Here is a 16,938-nt window from a genome sequence, read left to right on the forward strand (position 1 = left end):
CAAAGAAAACTGAGGGAAGTTTTTTTTCTGTAAGATAAATTGTAAAGATAATATGATAATAAAGTTGAACCCCTACAGCAATAGTTGAACAGTTAAATCATAACTCTACATCATATTTTAAATCAAGATGTATTATATTGTTTATTTTTGAGGGATATATAAGGATTCTATTCTTGGATTTGAAAGCTTTCTGAATAATGATGCATGTTCTCAGGTGAAATAATCCTCACAAGAAATCTTTCTTGGTGACAGTTGCATGTTGATTGAAGAAATTATGATTAATGCCACATACAGATTTGTGGATGGTTTATATTCTGTTTTCTCTTCAGGACACTCTGCAGATCATATAGTCACCTGCCTGACAAGAGACAGTTACAACACTCACACCTTCATGCAGCAACTTATGGCAGTTCTGTCATTGCTTGCACGCACACCTTCACCTGAACCAGTAGATAAAGACTTCTACTCTGAATTTGGGAGTAAAAACACAGGTAAATGATCTTTTCTACATGTCATGAGTTATTTAGTCATCATACTTAGGCCATCTAAAGTGTACTGATTAAAAACTCTCTTGAGGGAACTCTATGCATCAGTTGTTTCCTATTTGATACTTTAACCAAACTCCCTGACTTTAATTCTTAAATGTGCCATATCTGAACAGAATTGTTAAATATAAACAGTCTTGCACATGTGAAATTAGTGATGTTTCCTAGAGTCCAGCAGAAATAGCACTTCCTATACAGTATTTTGGGGTGTGTACTGGTGTAGTTCCCGTTGCAAGGTTCAGCCTAACCTATAAAGTCTTGTAAGTCATCAAAGAACAGTGAAGGTAACAAAGTCTGAAGTTTACATTTTTCTTTGCTTGGTCAAATAAGAATCCTGTCATTCTGTGAGAATGTAGTGAAAACTAGACTTTTTAAGGTGTTAGGGTTCAATTCCAATATCAGGTGAAACTTTTTTGCTTAGAATTCTGAAGCCAGTTGAAGGCATGAAATAAAATGTCACTTTCCTGAAGAATGATTGTTACTGTTTCAAGGAGTATAAGCCCAGAAAGTGCAAGGTTTGATGGAAAGTCATATCTTCTATTAGACCAATTGATTTATGTGAAAAAAGCATGCATGCTTTTTTCAAGCTTTGCTATGTTGTATTTCAGCACTTAACTTAGAGTGAGGGTCTGCAGTCTTACCTCCTGCCACTTCAGAATGTAGCACGGAACAGAGGAACATGCTCATCCAGTTCATGCCCTAAACTAGTTATGTGGTTAGAAATTTGCAGAAAAGTGTTTGTAATGCAAGGGAGACTCCAGCAGAGATCTGCAATCCAAATAAAATTATTTCAATATTGTATCTATTCATATATGGTTTTACTTAGATACAAAACTTGAATTCTTCCAACTACAGCCAACTGTCAAAGGTTGTTGCTTATCCTGATGCATTAAGGTAAGCATTGTATAGCACTAAGTAGGAGTGTAATAATCTATGTTTCTTGCAGGAAAAATGGAGAATTATGAACTGATTCACTCTAGCAGAGTAAAGTTTATTTACCCAAATGAAGAGGAAATTGGGGACCTTGCCTTTCTAGTGGCAGAGAAGATGGATGGTTTGACTAATCTTCAGTCCCTCAACATCCTTCTGTATGTGTTGGCATTTCAAGTAAATCATGTTGAAGGATCTGCCCAAAACACTAGTTCACTTCAACCTAAAACACTTATATTAACCAGCTCTGATTTGTTCCTCTTTGATGAAGATTATATCAGTTACCCACTACCTGAATTTGCTAAGGAGCCACCAAAGAGAGATAAATATCGGCTTGCAGATGGAAGACGAATCCGGGATTTAGATAGAGTACTTATGGGTTATCAGACATATCCACAGGCCCTTACATTTGTGTTTGATGATGTTCATAATCAGGATCTGATGCAGAATTTAACACTGGATCACTTTGGAGAAACTGATGGTGCCCCAAAGGGAAATGCTAAACAAGAAGGCATCAAGAGCAGAGAGATCCAGTGGTACCTCTTTATCCCCAGTGCAGAAAGCAGGGAGAAATTAATTTCGTTGCTTGCAAGACAGTGGGAGATCCTCTGTGGTAGGGAACTGCCTTTGGAACTCACTGGGTAGTTATTGCACAGCTAAGTGATTTCAGTCTCTACTATAAGGTAAAGCACAGTGTTTAAATAGATAGCACCTGTCACATTCTGGTTTTTTAATAAGGAGCTGACCTGGACTCCCTTGCTCCCTAGTGCAGTGAACATTTAATAGTACATAGAAATATTCTGAGGTGTTAATTAGGAACTGAACTTCTTGTAAAGTATTTTTTATGCAATAGTATATAATGAAAAAAATCATGAGACATCCTGGGAAACTGTATGGAAAAATTAAGGAGTCAACACTAGATATGCTGTCGTCTAGGGCTGTTAAGGTTTCTGTGATTTTTCTGTATATATAAGTCTTGCTGTTCTATACAAATTCTAATGTGTAAATAAGGGTAAATGCTTGTGTATGTTCAAGTGCAATGTTCTTTGTACAAGAAGTATTTTGGGTATGCTGCTAATGCTTATTATTTAATGATCTTAGTTTTACAGATGATTTTCTTTGAGGCCAAATGTAATTATTTGCTGCCAATCATAAACTTAGCAGTAAAATTTGAGCCACAAGCAGGTAACAAATTTTCATATGAAATTATTTTCATGGGCATTCTTTTTCCTTATCCTAGGATAAAGAATTACCTGTTAAAGATCCACTCAGTATTGTCTTGAAAGTGGAAATACCCAACATGGGTATGTGAGTATTTTGTCAGCAAATAATGAATTTGTATCTCTGAACACAAAGTCTTTCTTTTGCCTATCTTGTCAATACAAATAAAGTGTAATTTGACAGTTTTCTTTTGGCCTTGTCTTTATTCAAGCTTATCTTGTGTTTACAGGATACCATATGGCAGTTCAGCAGCACAGATTATGTTCCTAGAGTGTGTTGTAAAGTATGAAATATGCAGCAAGATGAAAGAAGAAAATAGTTTATTCTGCTATGGCAAGCTTGTACTGGTCCAGAAATAGAGCTGAGTCATGGAAACTGAGGATCTGCAGCTTCTAAACACAATTTAAGGAGGATTTATTTTAACTACTTTTGCTTCTGCATCAGATATTAGGGATTTGCTTTCCAAGCTGTCATCTTTAACTTGAATATTACTGTGCCTAACAAGTTTTAGCCTCCCCCAAGACAGTACTTGCTATTATGAAGACAAATACTGAGACTTTGAAAAAGACTGTTCTAGGTCCACTGGGATTAAGAAGGGAAGAATAGTTTCAATACATGCGTGTTAGCTGATGTTGCTTAAAACTGATATTCTTTAAACGTACAAAAATTTAGGTTGGAAGAGACCTGGAGGTCTAACAGGGTAAACTTCAAACAGATTGCTCAGGGCCTGGCCCAAACAAGTTTTGAGTTTTCTCCAAGAATGGTAAGTCCACAGTGGCCCTGGGAATTTGGTGGTTCCATTGAGTATTTTTCCATGCTGTTGAGGAGCTTGGCTGTGCTCTTTGGGTTCCAGATGCCAGGAATGTTGCAGTCAGTGCAAGGATGACAAAAACACAGGCAGCCAAAGTCAAATTGTATTGCAGGATGCAGTGGAGTTCCCTAAGCAACCAAAGAGGTGAGGAGTGTTACTTGAGTGCTGCTCTGTTCACAGTTGAGCCTCTCTCAGGCTTAGAGTGAACTGAACAATTAAGGTAGGTACTATAGACTCTTGGGGAAAACTAAATTTTCCTGTACTTTGGAGGTATTCTATTCCCTGAAATCTCAAGGACACTTATGTTCATTTAAGCTTAATTGTCATTAAGTAGAAAATGAATTTCTAAAATAAAATCCTAGGGATAATATAATTAAAAGCTTAGGTCTTCACTAGTTATTTCCAAAGTAAAGCTGTTAATCACTTATTTGTAATTCTTGTAGGTAACGCTTAAAAGGAACTTGTGGCAACTCGAATAGTCGGATCTGTGAGCATTTGAGAACTTAGCAGATGAACAGATCATTTACAATATGGTTTATGGTTTAAGTGAATGCAAAGGGAATCTGTAATGAGTCCTTTGGAACTGCCTGGGATTTGAGCCAACATGAGTAGATATCTCTGCCTCTCATGCTAGGGGTTATACTTGTCATTGTTTCTGGATGTTGACTCTGCTTCTATCTTATTTGTAAGGCCTGTCCTGGGTCGTGCCCTGTGCTTGAGACAGACCTGCGTTCTGTTTCTAAGCATCTTTTGTAAAGCCCAACTGTTCAAATGTATTTTAATACACTACTGTATATCATAGAATCATGTATTAGAATAAGCAAGGATAATCCTCTGCTTGTTACATAGTTTGAGTAGTCAAGGTCTCTTTTCAGATTTTATTGCAGGAAGAACACAGCTGTAATTAAACTTGAAATTCTTTTAAGTCAACAGCTGTTTAAAACATTAAACCTGTCCTTTTGGATCAGGTTAATAATCCAGGAAGCAGGTACAATTCTCCCTTGATCTTGGTAAACACTGATCACATTTTAAGATGAACAAAATGTTCAATAATTCCTCAGATACGTACTGCAGTATTTCTTCATTCTTCCATTAAGTATCTCATCTGTGGTGCTATCAGAATTGTTTATTTTCAGGGCATTTTTTTCAACAAATAATCTTTTATACTCTGCTAGGTAAAGCATAGGCTGTGCAAAGCAAAGTGTTTTCCCTGACACTTTAGCTCTTTTTCATTTTTACATGGAAAAAAACCCCCACGACCCAACAAACCCAAGAGAAAAACCCACAAAACAAGAAATCCCCCTCTCTCCTGCACCAGATACCTGATCCCCTGCTCTTTTGCCCACGTTAAAACCTGCTGGAGTTAGTGCTTTGTGGGTGCAAATTTCTGTTTACTTAAATGCACAAACTGAAAAATTTTATTTGCGGTCATTCCTCAGCACTAGCCTGTTGTCTTTATTGTCTTTATTCTAACGTAATCTTTTGTTTCTAAATATAGCAATTTATTTAAATGAGTTTTCCTTGAAAATGCACAATCCTTCATTGTGAACTTTATGAATTGGCTGATTGTTCCATTTCATAAAAGATTTCTCAGAGCTTTCCACAATTAGTTTCTACAGAAAGTTCTGCAAAATTAAGTAGCTTTGTAAGTGGTTGTGGTCACATAAACCAGTTTTGATTTCTTCTCTTTTTGCAAGAGTGCTATGAAGCCCTGCATGCGTATTTCTTTGTCTTTAGTAATCCTTTGTACTCAGATCTTTTACAGCTTCCAACCCTTGTTCAATATTAAGACAAAATTTGAGTAGCTAAAGTTATGACCACATGCATGTGTAGGCAGGTGGGGAGACCTTTTTCAGGAAAGTATCTCCTAAACCATCTTAGATTTCCATAGTCTGGCTTTGCAGCTGATGTAGATGTGTGTCACCCTAGGAAGACCCATGCAATTAATGTTCAGTGACATCTGCTGAGGATGTGGCCAAAGGTTTTAAAACTTCCCTTGTATTACAATTGAAAAATTGTAAATGAATCTCATTAGGAAGGAAAGTAAATGAGGTGCCAATCTGAGCTAAACTGTGTTTTCTTTGCAAGAAGAAATGACAGTGTGACCTGCACCTTCTCTGTGTCCATTCCCATGCTGCTTTCATAGCACTCTGATCTGCCTGGCTGCAGATGGACTGAACATCAGCCCCTTTGACTTGCCTTCCTGTTCTTGTCAGCTTTGATAAGGAGGGTTTTTTTTTAAAAAATTGAAGTAACACAAAATGGTGCTTTTCCTTGCTTGAATGTCTCTGATCAAAAAGTTTACCTCTGCGGTATTAATCTTCAAACATACCAAATCTTAAGCGGAGAAGCAGCTACGTGAAGAAAAGCATGAAGTTGTGGTTCAGAGCAGACTACAAACTTCTGTTTCCTGCTGTCTACCTGATAATGAAGGGCATTTAGTAACTTGGAAAGCTGAAAATTGATGTGGAAAAAGGGGGAATATGAAACTCATTAGACAAGGTGCTAAAGAAATATTGTGGCCAACACTGGAAAAACCCACCTGAATAGGTGCATAAAGAATAATAGCCAGAGTTGGTACGCTGAGTGCTACGCCCTCGTGCTTCAGACTTTAAGGTCTCTGAGAGGGCATGATGAGAACTCTCAGCATCTCTGAGCTTGTTGAAAATGCTGAGATAGTGGGATCCCCACTCATTTCCATCATGCTGTTCTCGGGCAGGCACTTCAGTGCAATCCTTGGCAAACTGTTTGTTATAGCTTTAGTCAAGCTTGTTATAGGCCCATTCTATGCCTTATTGATAACAATACGTGAAGGATGAACAGTACCACGATGGGAAAACACACTGCCTGTTTGGTTATGCTGATGTGAGAAGGTGCTGAGTTTCAATAGCTCAGCCTGTTTGTTCAAACAGTTTTACTCAGACTTCTAATTTCTGTTGAATATCCATGGGGAGTTTAGTGCCTGATCTCCCAGTGCAATCCCAGAGCACTGCTTAATAGATGGGAAAGGTACAAAAGTAAAACCAAGAGATGGAAGTATGTAGCAGGTTTTTGGTGCAGGATCATGTGTAAAGGAACTGGGAGTCAATAGCAATAAATAGACCAGGACTTACAGCATTTATGTACTGACATTTGTACTGCTGCCCTTCGAGGTTTTGAACTAACAGGATGCGAGCAGCTGCAATAATTTCTTCCTGAATCGCATGACAGCATTGTGCTCAGCTCTACCTGTCTGCTTGGAATTGGATCGTTGCATGTGTGCATGTGTGAGAGAGATAAACAGACTATTTGCTGTGTGACCCTTCTGGTTTTTTGCTTTTATCAGCAAACTCTTAAATTCCTGTTCCTTCCAACTTGCCAAGAGGAAAAAAAACACAACAAACCCAACAAACCAAAAAAGTAGGATTGTGTCCTAGCCTCTGCACCAAGAGCCTCAGAGGTGTGTTTGGTAGGTGTGGTGCAGCTGGCCCTCTTCCTACACACAAGCACTTTTGGTTTGGTCTGTTTAATCCTTTGCTAGTACCCCTTCAGACTCACAGCCTTCTTACGCTCTTACAGTTCAGAGTGAAGAGGCTTTATGTTCTTTCCCAGCTTTCCCAGAAGAGTGTAATGAAAGTCCATTTCTCTCTGGAGGTAACCAAATGGTCAGCTCCCACAGAAGCTGTGTGGCAAGGCAGACTGGATGGTAAATCATTTGTCTCGGCTCTGTAATTTCAGTAAAGATTGCTTAAACAAAAGATTTCAATAGCAGGAAATTGCCCAAGCTAGCCAGGGCTGCACGCACTTCACAGAGAAGGGCTGGTGACCCAGCATTTTAAAATGCAGCGTGTGACACAGGCAGGGAGGCTGGAAAAGTTCATAGCTATATCCTTTGCCTTTACCCGGGTGACTTTTTTTTTTCCCATGGAACAGGTTGAGTAGTTTTTGCCAGCAGTTTCTCAACTCTGAATGTTAATGTGTTCACAAAAAAAAATGCCAGGTCTTAGCTAAGTTACTTTAGAGGACTCAACCTTTCAACAATATATAAAGCAGTAAGACATGAGTGAGGAGAAAATCCTGAGCACTGCTGCTTGTCAACAATCTTCTGACAATTCAGGAGACTGAGACCACAAGGTAAATTACTAGTATTTTGCAGAAGTCATCTGTGTCAGAGCCAGAAGTTGAAGATGATGCTTCCGAGACCCACGTCTGTGACTCCAACTGCTAAACCAGCCTTCTGCTGTGTGGGCAGGAGACACTGACTGATAAGTCAACCTCCATGCTTTCTAAAACAAACAAAAGCCCATGTGCTAAACCTCACAGATAAACACACTAGCAGACAGTTGACAACGCCTACTGTACATTTTAAAATTGGATTTGTATGATCCTGTTTCAATCAAACATTGACTAGGACGTGAATGAAACCCTTCTACCCTGCCTGCACGGGGCCATTTGTCATCACATCCTTAAAAGTCTTGCCTATAAATTTTCCCTTTGAAGGTTTTTTTCCCCAGTTTTCCTGTCTCACATACTCCTTTAATTGCTAGTGACATAGCAGGTCCTGTGGCTTAACTCTCAATGCACTACTGGATATTTCCTCAAAATTCTGGACAGTTTAGAAGCAATTAGATGTTGAGTTCTCTGACAGATCTCAGGATCTTGCTTTGTGGGACTTTGGGGGATTGAAATTTTGTGCAGACTCCTGCGTATAGGAGCTGGACTTGTATAGAAATGAGTGAGGGAATGTTTTTTTTTATTTATTCACAGTTTTGAAGGGTATTGGACAGAACAGTGGAATCAAAAAATTGATCCAGTGTATTTTGTCTCTAAGGCACAAGCTTTTTATTGATGTCATCCATGAGAGAATTCATCTGTCTGCCTAGGAGGCATACATCTATCAGAAGATAGCAGGAACAGTGTAAGCGGAGCAGTAATTTGTGTTCATTTTGCCAGTTTTGCCCCCTGTGCTCTTTCCATGCAGGTGTTGACATCTTTGGTGATACTGCGAGGACTGCCACTGTGAGCACGTTGGCATCTTTCCACTGTGCACTGAGCATTATTAATAACTCTTGGCCACCCATTAATTTGGAGGTGGTTGGTGTTTCACCTTCTCACTAATTCCCAGATCCAAAGTTGATGCGGGTTTTGGTGTTCCAGCAGCAGTGATCAGCAAAGTTTCTGTTCTCTCAGAGCAGTTCATGCGCAGTGGCTGAAACATGCTGTCTCTGCTGCTTGATCAGGAAAGCAGCATCTGAGGACAGATGATCTTTTGATTTTTCAGCTTATGCTCTACTGCTGTACAATGGCACTACTGAGAGTTTGCAATTTTAGCCTGTATATTGCTGTTGTATTGCTTGCGTTTAACTGAGGTATAGTTAGTTAAGACAGCTGACAGTGAACCTTTTGATGTTGCTGTGAATCTGATTTGTTTAATTCAGACAGGAATTTCACCAAGCCTTTGTCTCCCTTCCCTTCCTAGTTTCCTTGCAGTAGGTCAGATACAGTGATGATAAGCAGCAGTGGAAAGCCTTGGAATCAGTCTTTGTGTGTCCTTTTTCCCCTGTACCATTTTCAGTGTTGAGCCATTTAGAAAATGGTCTGAATATTCATTAAAAGATGCCCATGCCTCTTCAAGTGCCTCAGGGTAAGCTGTTTCACCTTAAAAGCTTATCAGTTACCCGTGGATGCCCAGTACTGGCAGCTTAATCCCTATGTCATATAGCCAGCTCTTGGAAAAACCATCAACAAGCAGTCAACATCCTTCTAGGCTGGCTGTTTTAGCTGAGTATGCCTAACAGGTAGCATGGAGCAGAGAAGCAGTCTTCTTCCGTTACATGGCCAGTCTAGTACCATGACTGTAGGGAAAGAAAGCATTGTACGCTTCCATAGAAGCTTACAAGAATGTCCCCACTGTCCATTTGCGACTTTGCCATCCCACCAGAACTGGTCTGAGCTATGTTGCCTTTGCCTCATTTCACAGATCTGCGGTACCAAATGGTTTCCAGAGCTGTGTGAACCCTCTGGCCTTGACAGAGTGGCCGTCTGTTGGGCAGCGATAGTCCCAGTGTTGTAGTTGTCCTGTAACAGGACAAGTGGGCTGAGTCGCCAGTGAGCTGTGGGCTGGTACTTCTCACATGGGTTGCAGTGGATGGTTGTGTGCCTTATCTGCTTCCTGTTAGCGCAGGATATATAATAGTGCTGGCTGTTCATCATGCTGGCTGTCTCTGTAGGATGGAGGAAGAGGTAAAGCACAACTAACAGCACTAGTAAGTATAGCAGTTCTTATATACTTTACATGTTAGCAGATGTATCTTTGCGTGTATGCAGGTGGGCAAAAAAGTATTAATGCTCTCATTTATGTAAACACAAGAATAGCTTCCTATCCTGGTTTCATTTAGGCACCTTCATGTGCTATTAATGGATCAATAATTAAGAGATCCCTTATTGTTCAGTAGGATTTGTTACTAACAGAAACAGTCCTTAGACTGCTCGATACAGTGGGTTCTCTTGGTAGTGTAGGGAGACAAAGTGCATGTAAAATCTGTTGATAATCAGTTCTTGGTTGGTGGTAATGCTCAAAAGGAGAAAATAAATTGGCTAGCATGTATTTTTTTTTTAATCCAATTTTGGGACTTTCCCATGCTGAGTGCTATGGAGGTCCTCCTTGGATTCAGCAAGCTGTCAGCAGAGTGTTCATAAAATTATATATTTTGCTATTGCTGCTATAGCACCTGCAAAATGTGATGCTTTTCTTGCTGAGAAACTCAAATATTTTGAATAAGTATCAAAGCCTACCCAAAGTGCTCAATTGATTGATACAATGTGCTTACATAATTGCTCTGAAATACAGCAGGTCCCTCACATTGCTTTATTTGTGTGTACTTTGGGATAGGGGATGGTTGGGTCTACCTTCTGTTTGAGGCATTGTGGACATATTAACATTGATGATAAAAGGAAATTAACTTACTCTGCATGAATTCATGGTATTTAAGTTTGCCCATTGGGTTTGCCTTCAGTTAAGCATACGGTTAACCTCATTCCAATTAGTTGAAAACTAAGGATTTCCTTCCTTCTGTTTTGAACTGATATGTAAGAGGAAATCCGTAGATGTTCCTGTTTTCAGTAGACCTTTTAGTAAGGAGTTCTGCTTGTGCATTTAAAAAAAGAATAGAAAGAAAGAAAAAGGTGGTATTGATTCAGACATAACACTAGAAGTAGCAGATCCACTTCTGAAGGCTTTGCAGCCAAAGAGCACAGTGCAAAAATGCTCTCTCCCTGTTTACTTTTAACCTCTGGTTTGTCTTGGATCTGATTCTTAGTAGGCGGTCTTATCTTACAGAAATTGCAGTCTCTATCGCCACCCCTTTTGTGGAAAGGGTCCTGCCTGTAAAAGCATGAAAATGCATCCTCCTGGGTTGCTGTTTTTCTTCTTAGCGGCATGCTTCACTCCCACAGCTGACTGCCAGAGTCAGAAGGTAAGTCTCTGAGTCTTTGTTTAAATGTTCATTGAACAGTTCTTCATATTTGGACAGTTGCATGTTATGAAACAGTGCTCCCCAAAACTACTTTTTTCATTTACATTTAGTTAGGTGCAGAATAGCATCCACAATTAAACTTTAGGACTGTAAGGTATTTTCTCTGCTTCTGGGTGTGGGTATGTGTGTAGTCTAAACTGAGGAACTAAAAATAAGGTTGAAGGGAGCTGCTTGAGTTTTAGATCAGATTAAATTTGTGTTTATGTTCAGCATTGAACGTGAAAGTAGCAATATGAAAGGAATATACTCAGCATTTTTTTCTTCCACTATTTTCAGTACATGGGAGCTTAGCATCAGTCAGGATGGGTCCATAAGTTTCCTAGGAGAATTTTATAAAATTTTTTTTTAAAATCTCATCAAATTGTTGCTTTGCAATAGGGTAAATACCTTTGTTGCAAGTACGTTTCCCAGCAGCTCCCCAGTGAGGAGTGTGGAATACTTCCTATTTTGTTTTGATTTTGTTTCAATTTTGTTGATTATCTTCCGATTCCTTTATCTCTGTTCTTGTCTTTAGCAGCAGCATCTAGAAGAATGTATGATGCCTTTGTAGATTTGTTCTCTAGGCTCCATGGTGAGGCATCCCATTTTCTGCAGGCTAGAATTCACACTAATATTGTCTTCTGCCATTGCCCTTCTTGTGTCCTGCTGTTGGAGGAATGAACTGGCCTACAAAGTCAGAATTTGTGTGGGGCATTTGGAAATCTTATTCCCTGGGGATCTGAGCTATGGAAGGGTTGTCTTGAGTGACAAAGAGGGGCCTTGCAGGGAGTGGACAGACCCTGTGCTGAGGAAGGTGTGTGTGAGTCTGAAAGACTTAATTTAGAAAAAGCTAGAGCACTGAAGAGATGCTTCAGTGTCAGAACTTTGCATGGAAACTTTTGTATAGACCCTTTCATCACAGGGCTATGAATGACTAATAAGAATACAAATAAGGTAAGAACCTCATGAACCTTTAGGCTTGTAGGATCATTAAGGTGACTTGAGCACAAACATGAAGAAGTGTTTACTGGTGGCTTTTATTTGTCTGGAGGCATGGGTTCTATCTAGGCAGGTGGGTTCCAGTATAGTAGTGCGTTCAGAGGCATGGGCTCACATCTTCAGCTGGTGGAAGTGGAAATGGTCTCTTCACTTTGAGACACTGTGTTGATTTCTATAATCACTGAGGTGTCTGGCTTGGTGTGAAGCAGTTAAAATATCAGGTAATGAGTACCCACTCACAGAGAAGTGAAATGAAACCTCTGGAACAGTTTGTTTAATCCAGGAAAAATAAGTCCCTTTTAGAGGTTTTTTTTTTCTCCAAAAGGTTCCCTCTTTTTGGAGAAAGAGAAGAAACATTTGAAAGGCTATAATGGGTGGTAAGCAAAAATAGAGGTCTAATAAAGTCTTCTCTGATAGTTTAGAATGGCCATTGGATCTGATTGCAGTAGAAGTGCTGTGATTCCACCAGAGGCCTCCGTTGGCTTGTAGGAGCCTTGCAGGGGCCATCAAGAGAGAAAAAGAGATTTTTGTGCTAGCTGTTTTTCAACAACGTTACCTCAGGGCTCTGATTTGATGGCTTAAACATGGCAGCAAATCTGTTAGCCTGATTTGGTTTTTTGTATACCTGTTGGTATGGGCTGGGGAAGATGTGAGAACCATGAGTTTTTCAGCTGGGAGGAGGCCAGTCCCAGGCTGAGCTGGAGGAGGAATGGGGGTGGGTGGGAAATGAGGGGAGTGCTCTCTGCATCCCCGTGCCTCCAGTGCTCTGCAGCTGAGATGGTGGGAAACACTCAGGGCAACAGTAGATCTTGTGTTATGTGATCTCTGAGCTTGATTGTTCATCCTTGTGCTGAAAAGTGTCTTCCTTGGACAAATGAGAAAGGTTTGTACGTCCAGGAGACGCTGGTCTGTTCAGCTAAAGTGTTACTGAGAACTTCTTGGGGAGGTACCTGATTATAATGACTCAAACATGTCTACAACTCTGTTTTGTAAAGGGCAAATGCACTGGAAACTTGGTGATTCATAAGATAATGACTGTTTCCAGAACTGGCTCTCAGAATTGTTGGAGCCAAACACTGACGTCCAAACATGTTTTTCTTTCTTCCTTGAGATTTTGCTGTGAAGAAGGATTTGTGTTACAGTTTGGGAGGAAAAGATAAAGGGCAAAATGAGAGGAATGAAAGTAGCCCTTAAAAAAACCTCCCCAGCTTATTCTCTTGAGGCGGAATAAGAGAAACATGAACACTTGAAAAATAGGGGACATCTGTGTCAGAGTGAGAGGAGGGAAGGAAACACTGCAGCATCCAGAAGCTCAGATATGCCTCAGCTAAGCACAGAGGGCAGTGGCTGCCCATGCATGTGTTTGACTGCAGGGAAAGAGCACAGTCCAGCCCTGGCAAGACAGAGGCACCCTGGCTCTTAACTTCTTTTGGCTACAGCTAGATGTCTTCTGCTTTAAAAGCTTCTTTTAATTTCGGAGCTGTTTGAGAGCACCAGTCTTCCTTTTCTGTTGCTTTGCACCCAAAGTGTGATACAGTCCAGGCTCACAACATCACCTGATCAGAACGGTGACTTTTCACCCCCTTTCACTGGCATAACCACCACGGACCTCATTGACTCTCGACCCACCAGGCAGCACTGCTGCATCACAGGGACAGACGTTCCCTTGCTGCTTCCTCTCCAGCGTCTTCAAACATAGAAACAGCAGTCACAGATGAGCCCAAGGGAGCAGTGCATCATTGTTTTCCATGAGGCTGTACCTCAGGAGCAACCTCTGACTCAAACTCTTGTCTATCTTTCATCCTTTCCAAAATTTGAGTATCCAAACTTGCATTTATGTCCCTTGATTCCCTCTTCTGCTTTCCTAAGAAGCAAAACACACCAGAAAATGACTGCTTCATCAGTTCTGTCACTCAAATAAGAAGGGAAATTTTTTTTGTTATTATTTTCCACACAGTTGTTTTCTTCCTCTTTCCTCCTGCCTGTTGCTGCTGACACAAGCGTATTTCCTTATAAAAAGGGGAAGATCTTACTGGAAAGCTGCCTAAAGCTCATGAAGTGTCCCGGGAAGGTAGGGTAGGCAGAATTCCACAATAACTGTCTTGTCTTAGAGGCCTGCAAGTAATTAAAGATGCCAACAAGGAGGAGTGACAGCCCTTCTCCTCTCCCAGTGTCCATCTCCATTTAGAAATGAAGCCACATTGATGAAGGAAAGAGAAGGAAAATGGAATAATGTGTGAATAATGATGTCTTCCTCCACCACCATGACAGAGAAACATTTAACGGTCAGGTTGTGTCTGACAGCCAGCTCCCGATGCCTGGAAGTAAACAAGAAATAGAAGATTGGAGAGTTTTAATTTAGTGTTTTGTGCTCTACTGTTTCTGTGGTCTTCTACATACAGATAGGGTGATTCAGACACCTGATAAGTGTTTGCGGGGTAATTCTGACAACGTTAACATCATAACTCATGGGAAGGCATCCACCTCTGCGTTTCTTCCTTGGGCATCTTCCCATTCCTCTTTCTGAGGCACTGTCTCAGTGAAGGTTAAAGCTGGGATGTGATGGGATCAGAAAGGCAGGAGATATACTGTTCTGTCGAACCGTGTGCCTGGCTTCAGCTGGCTCCTTTCAGAAGCCCAGCTTTAATCTGGAGTCCTAATTCGTATTTGAATCAGCTGGTTGGATGGACTTCTTCCCTACCCCATCAATGGCACTGCTGGTCTTTCGAGACAGTACTCCAGAGGTAGCACCTCGTTTAGCCATCCATATTGGCTGTCTTCTCTGTTTTGTTCCATGAAACAGGGAAAATCTACTCTGACTGCACTGTATGCCAGTGGGGTGGAAACAAAAGGAACAGCAAAGCTGATCTCTGTCCTGCTGGATAAAATTAGTAAAGCCAGTGTTTGCAGGATGTGGTGGATTTGGTGGATCTCAGATTGGTTTTGAACAGTTTATGATCCAAGGGAGTCCTTGACATAACAGGTTGGTTGAAGATTCTGCCACCAAAGGAAGTGGAGGTTACTGTACAGTAAGGAAAGCCCCAGATGCACAACTGGAAATTAATATCCATGTGACAGGCAACTACAGACAGAGAAATCACTTTCTTCATTGGGCAACATTCTTGCATGGGTGGCTGCAGAAGATGAGAAAAAAGCTCAACAGCTCCAGTCAGAGGGATCGTGGGTGTGAGTCAGGAAGCTGTTCTAGGGAGATGTCCCTGTGGACCTGGGACTTGAGGGTTATCTCTCAGGAGGTTTTCCTGACAGGGTCTGCTGGCTATCATTTGGGAGGGCCTTCCTGAGCTGTTCATAACTGATGGGAAGCCATGGGCTTCCTCCCTTGCCTTGAGGCAAATGTATGCATTTGGGTTTAAATTCAGAGGAAGCAAAGCTGAGATTGCTGATGGGAATCCAAATCAAGGAGTTCTGGGCACGGGAGAGGTGCTACATTAACAGCATTGTTCAGGATTGGCTTAAAAAATCCCAGATCAAGGCCTCCTCCCAAAATTTGATCTAATGTTTATATTTTTAGAAAATACAGTGCCTGTAGAGGCACAGATGAAGTGAGCTGTGTGGTTTTTTTCCAGCCAGTGACCTTTTGGGGCAAACACAGCTCATTGCCTCCCAGCTTTTCTCTTCCATTGTCAGTGGCAAACATTGTCTTTTTTTAAAATGAGCAATGAGGTTTCCATGCAGTTGCTTGACTCCAGTTGCTTAGAAATTCAAGGAAACGCTTTCGGGGTAAAATAATGAGCTTTAATGACAATTAGGCATATGACAAGTATTTGCTCTGAGGCTGTACTTTTTCATCTGCTCTGGCTGTGTTTCATTTGGAGAAGTAGGGTTGGTGGGTACAGGGGTACAGAAGAGCTCTGTGAGGAAACTGGAACCCCTAAAGTTATCCTGGTTATGTGGAAGGAATTGTGCTGAATTTATCACCAGCCACGTGAATGATCCAAGTCTCCTACTTGATCTACTTGGCAATATTTATAAAGTCCTTCTCACCTAGGTTCAAAGCATCAAGGGCCATCCAGGTGATCAGAGAGGTGCAGAGCACCTTTCCTTTTAATTCACCCCCACCGCACCTTCTTGAAGACAATTGCCATGAGAAGTATTTGTGTGAGCAGCTCCTGGGCTCTGGGAAATAGACTGACCTAACACCTTTGGTTCTTCAGACCCGTGGAACAACAGAGAAACCACCGGTGAACTGGATCATATCAATGGCATGGAAAAGAGAAATGCTGTGTTGCATTTTAATTCAGTGTCTTCTGGCAAGGGTTATTAATTTAGGGCTTGTCCTCACATACCACCACCACATGTTTGTAAAAGATCAGCTTAAATTAACAGTGCAGTTATGATTATTTTAGAAATGGTTAGTATTTTTGCTGTGAGACATAGGGGAAAGATAAAATAGCTATGATCTGCCCTATTGTCTTCTAGCTGAGATCCAAGTGGAAAAGCACGCAGTGGCATGACATGATGGTTTAGGCATATGAGTGTGTGGTGTACCTCCCAGCAGCTGCACTGGTCACTGCCCTTCCCAGTGATATCTAAAGAATGGTGCAATGTTGATAAAGATATTAAAGGTTGGCAAGATGAGTGGCTAGGGTAACCATTTAATTTTGGGCTTATTTCCATTCTGTTTTTTCTTTTTAAGTTAAGATCTATGCGATGCAATAACAAGACGATGTTTACCTTGAATACAGCGTGTGTTGCTTGTGCTGCAGCGCCTAAAATGTTGTGTCCAAGAGGCTGGTTAAAGACCACCCAAGGATTAGGAGTGAGGGACTGCAGGTAAGGCCTGTTTTCTAACCATGTTAAGGTTTTGGTGCTGCACTGCTATGCAAGGAGTAGTGTGTATGCCTTCAGGAGAACACATGTTTTTTGAGCTCTGAAGACCCAAGGAGCTTTGTTTTCACATGCATAAAAAGGATTTATG

General features: G+C 40.9%; 2 protein-coding genes across 3 annotated transcripts in view; both read left to right on the plus strand.

Annotated features, from left to right (window-relative positions):
* NISCH (nischarin) overlaps window positions 1-2,881 on the plus strand; it is a 32,267-nt gene extending 29,386 nt beyond the window's left edge. The window contains exons 20-21 of the mRNA XM_074879479.1: window positions 330-491; window positions 1,492-2,881. Coding sequence (XP_074735580.1) covers window positions 330-491; window positions 1,492-2,120 — 791 coding nt within the window. The 3' untranslated portion in view covers window positions 2,121-2,881. The remainder of the gene's footprint in view (window positions 1-329; window positions 492-1,491) is intronic.
* A 684-nt stretch (window positions 2,882-3,565) lies between these two features.
* STAB1 (stabilin 1) overlaps window positions 3,566-16,938 on the plus strand; it is a 65,581-nt gene continuing 52,208 nt past the window's right edge. The window contains exons 1-3 of one of the 2 annotated variants that reach the window (XM_074879482.1): window positions 3,566-3,651; window positions 10,826-10,961; window positions 16,657-16,793. In XM_074879482.1, the coding sequence (XP_074735583.1) occupies window positions 10,881-10,961; window positions 16,657-16,793 (218 nt within the window). In that variant the 5' untranslated portion in view covers window positions 3,566-3,651; window positions 10,826-10,880. Of the gene's footprint in view, window positions 3,652-9,582; window positions 9,753-10,825; window positions 10,962-16,656; window positions 16,794-16,938 lie in introns of those variants that run through there. The other variant, XM_074879481.1, reaches the window with a different exon arrangement.

Source organism: Strix uralensis, chromosome 10, assembly GCF_047716275.1.
Source record: "Strix uralensis isolate ZFMK-TIS-50842 chromosome 10, bStrUra1, whole genome shotgun sequence".
In the NCBI taxonomy this organism is placed as follows: Eukaryota; Metazoa; Chordata; class Aves; order Strigiformes; family Strigidae; genus Strix; species Strix uralensis.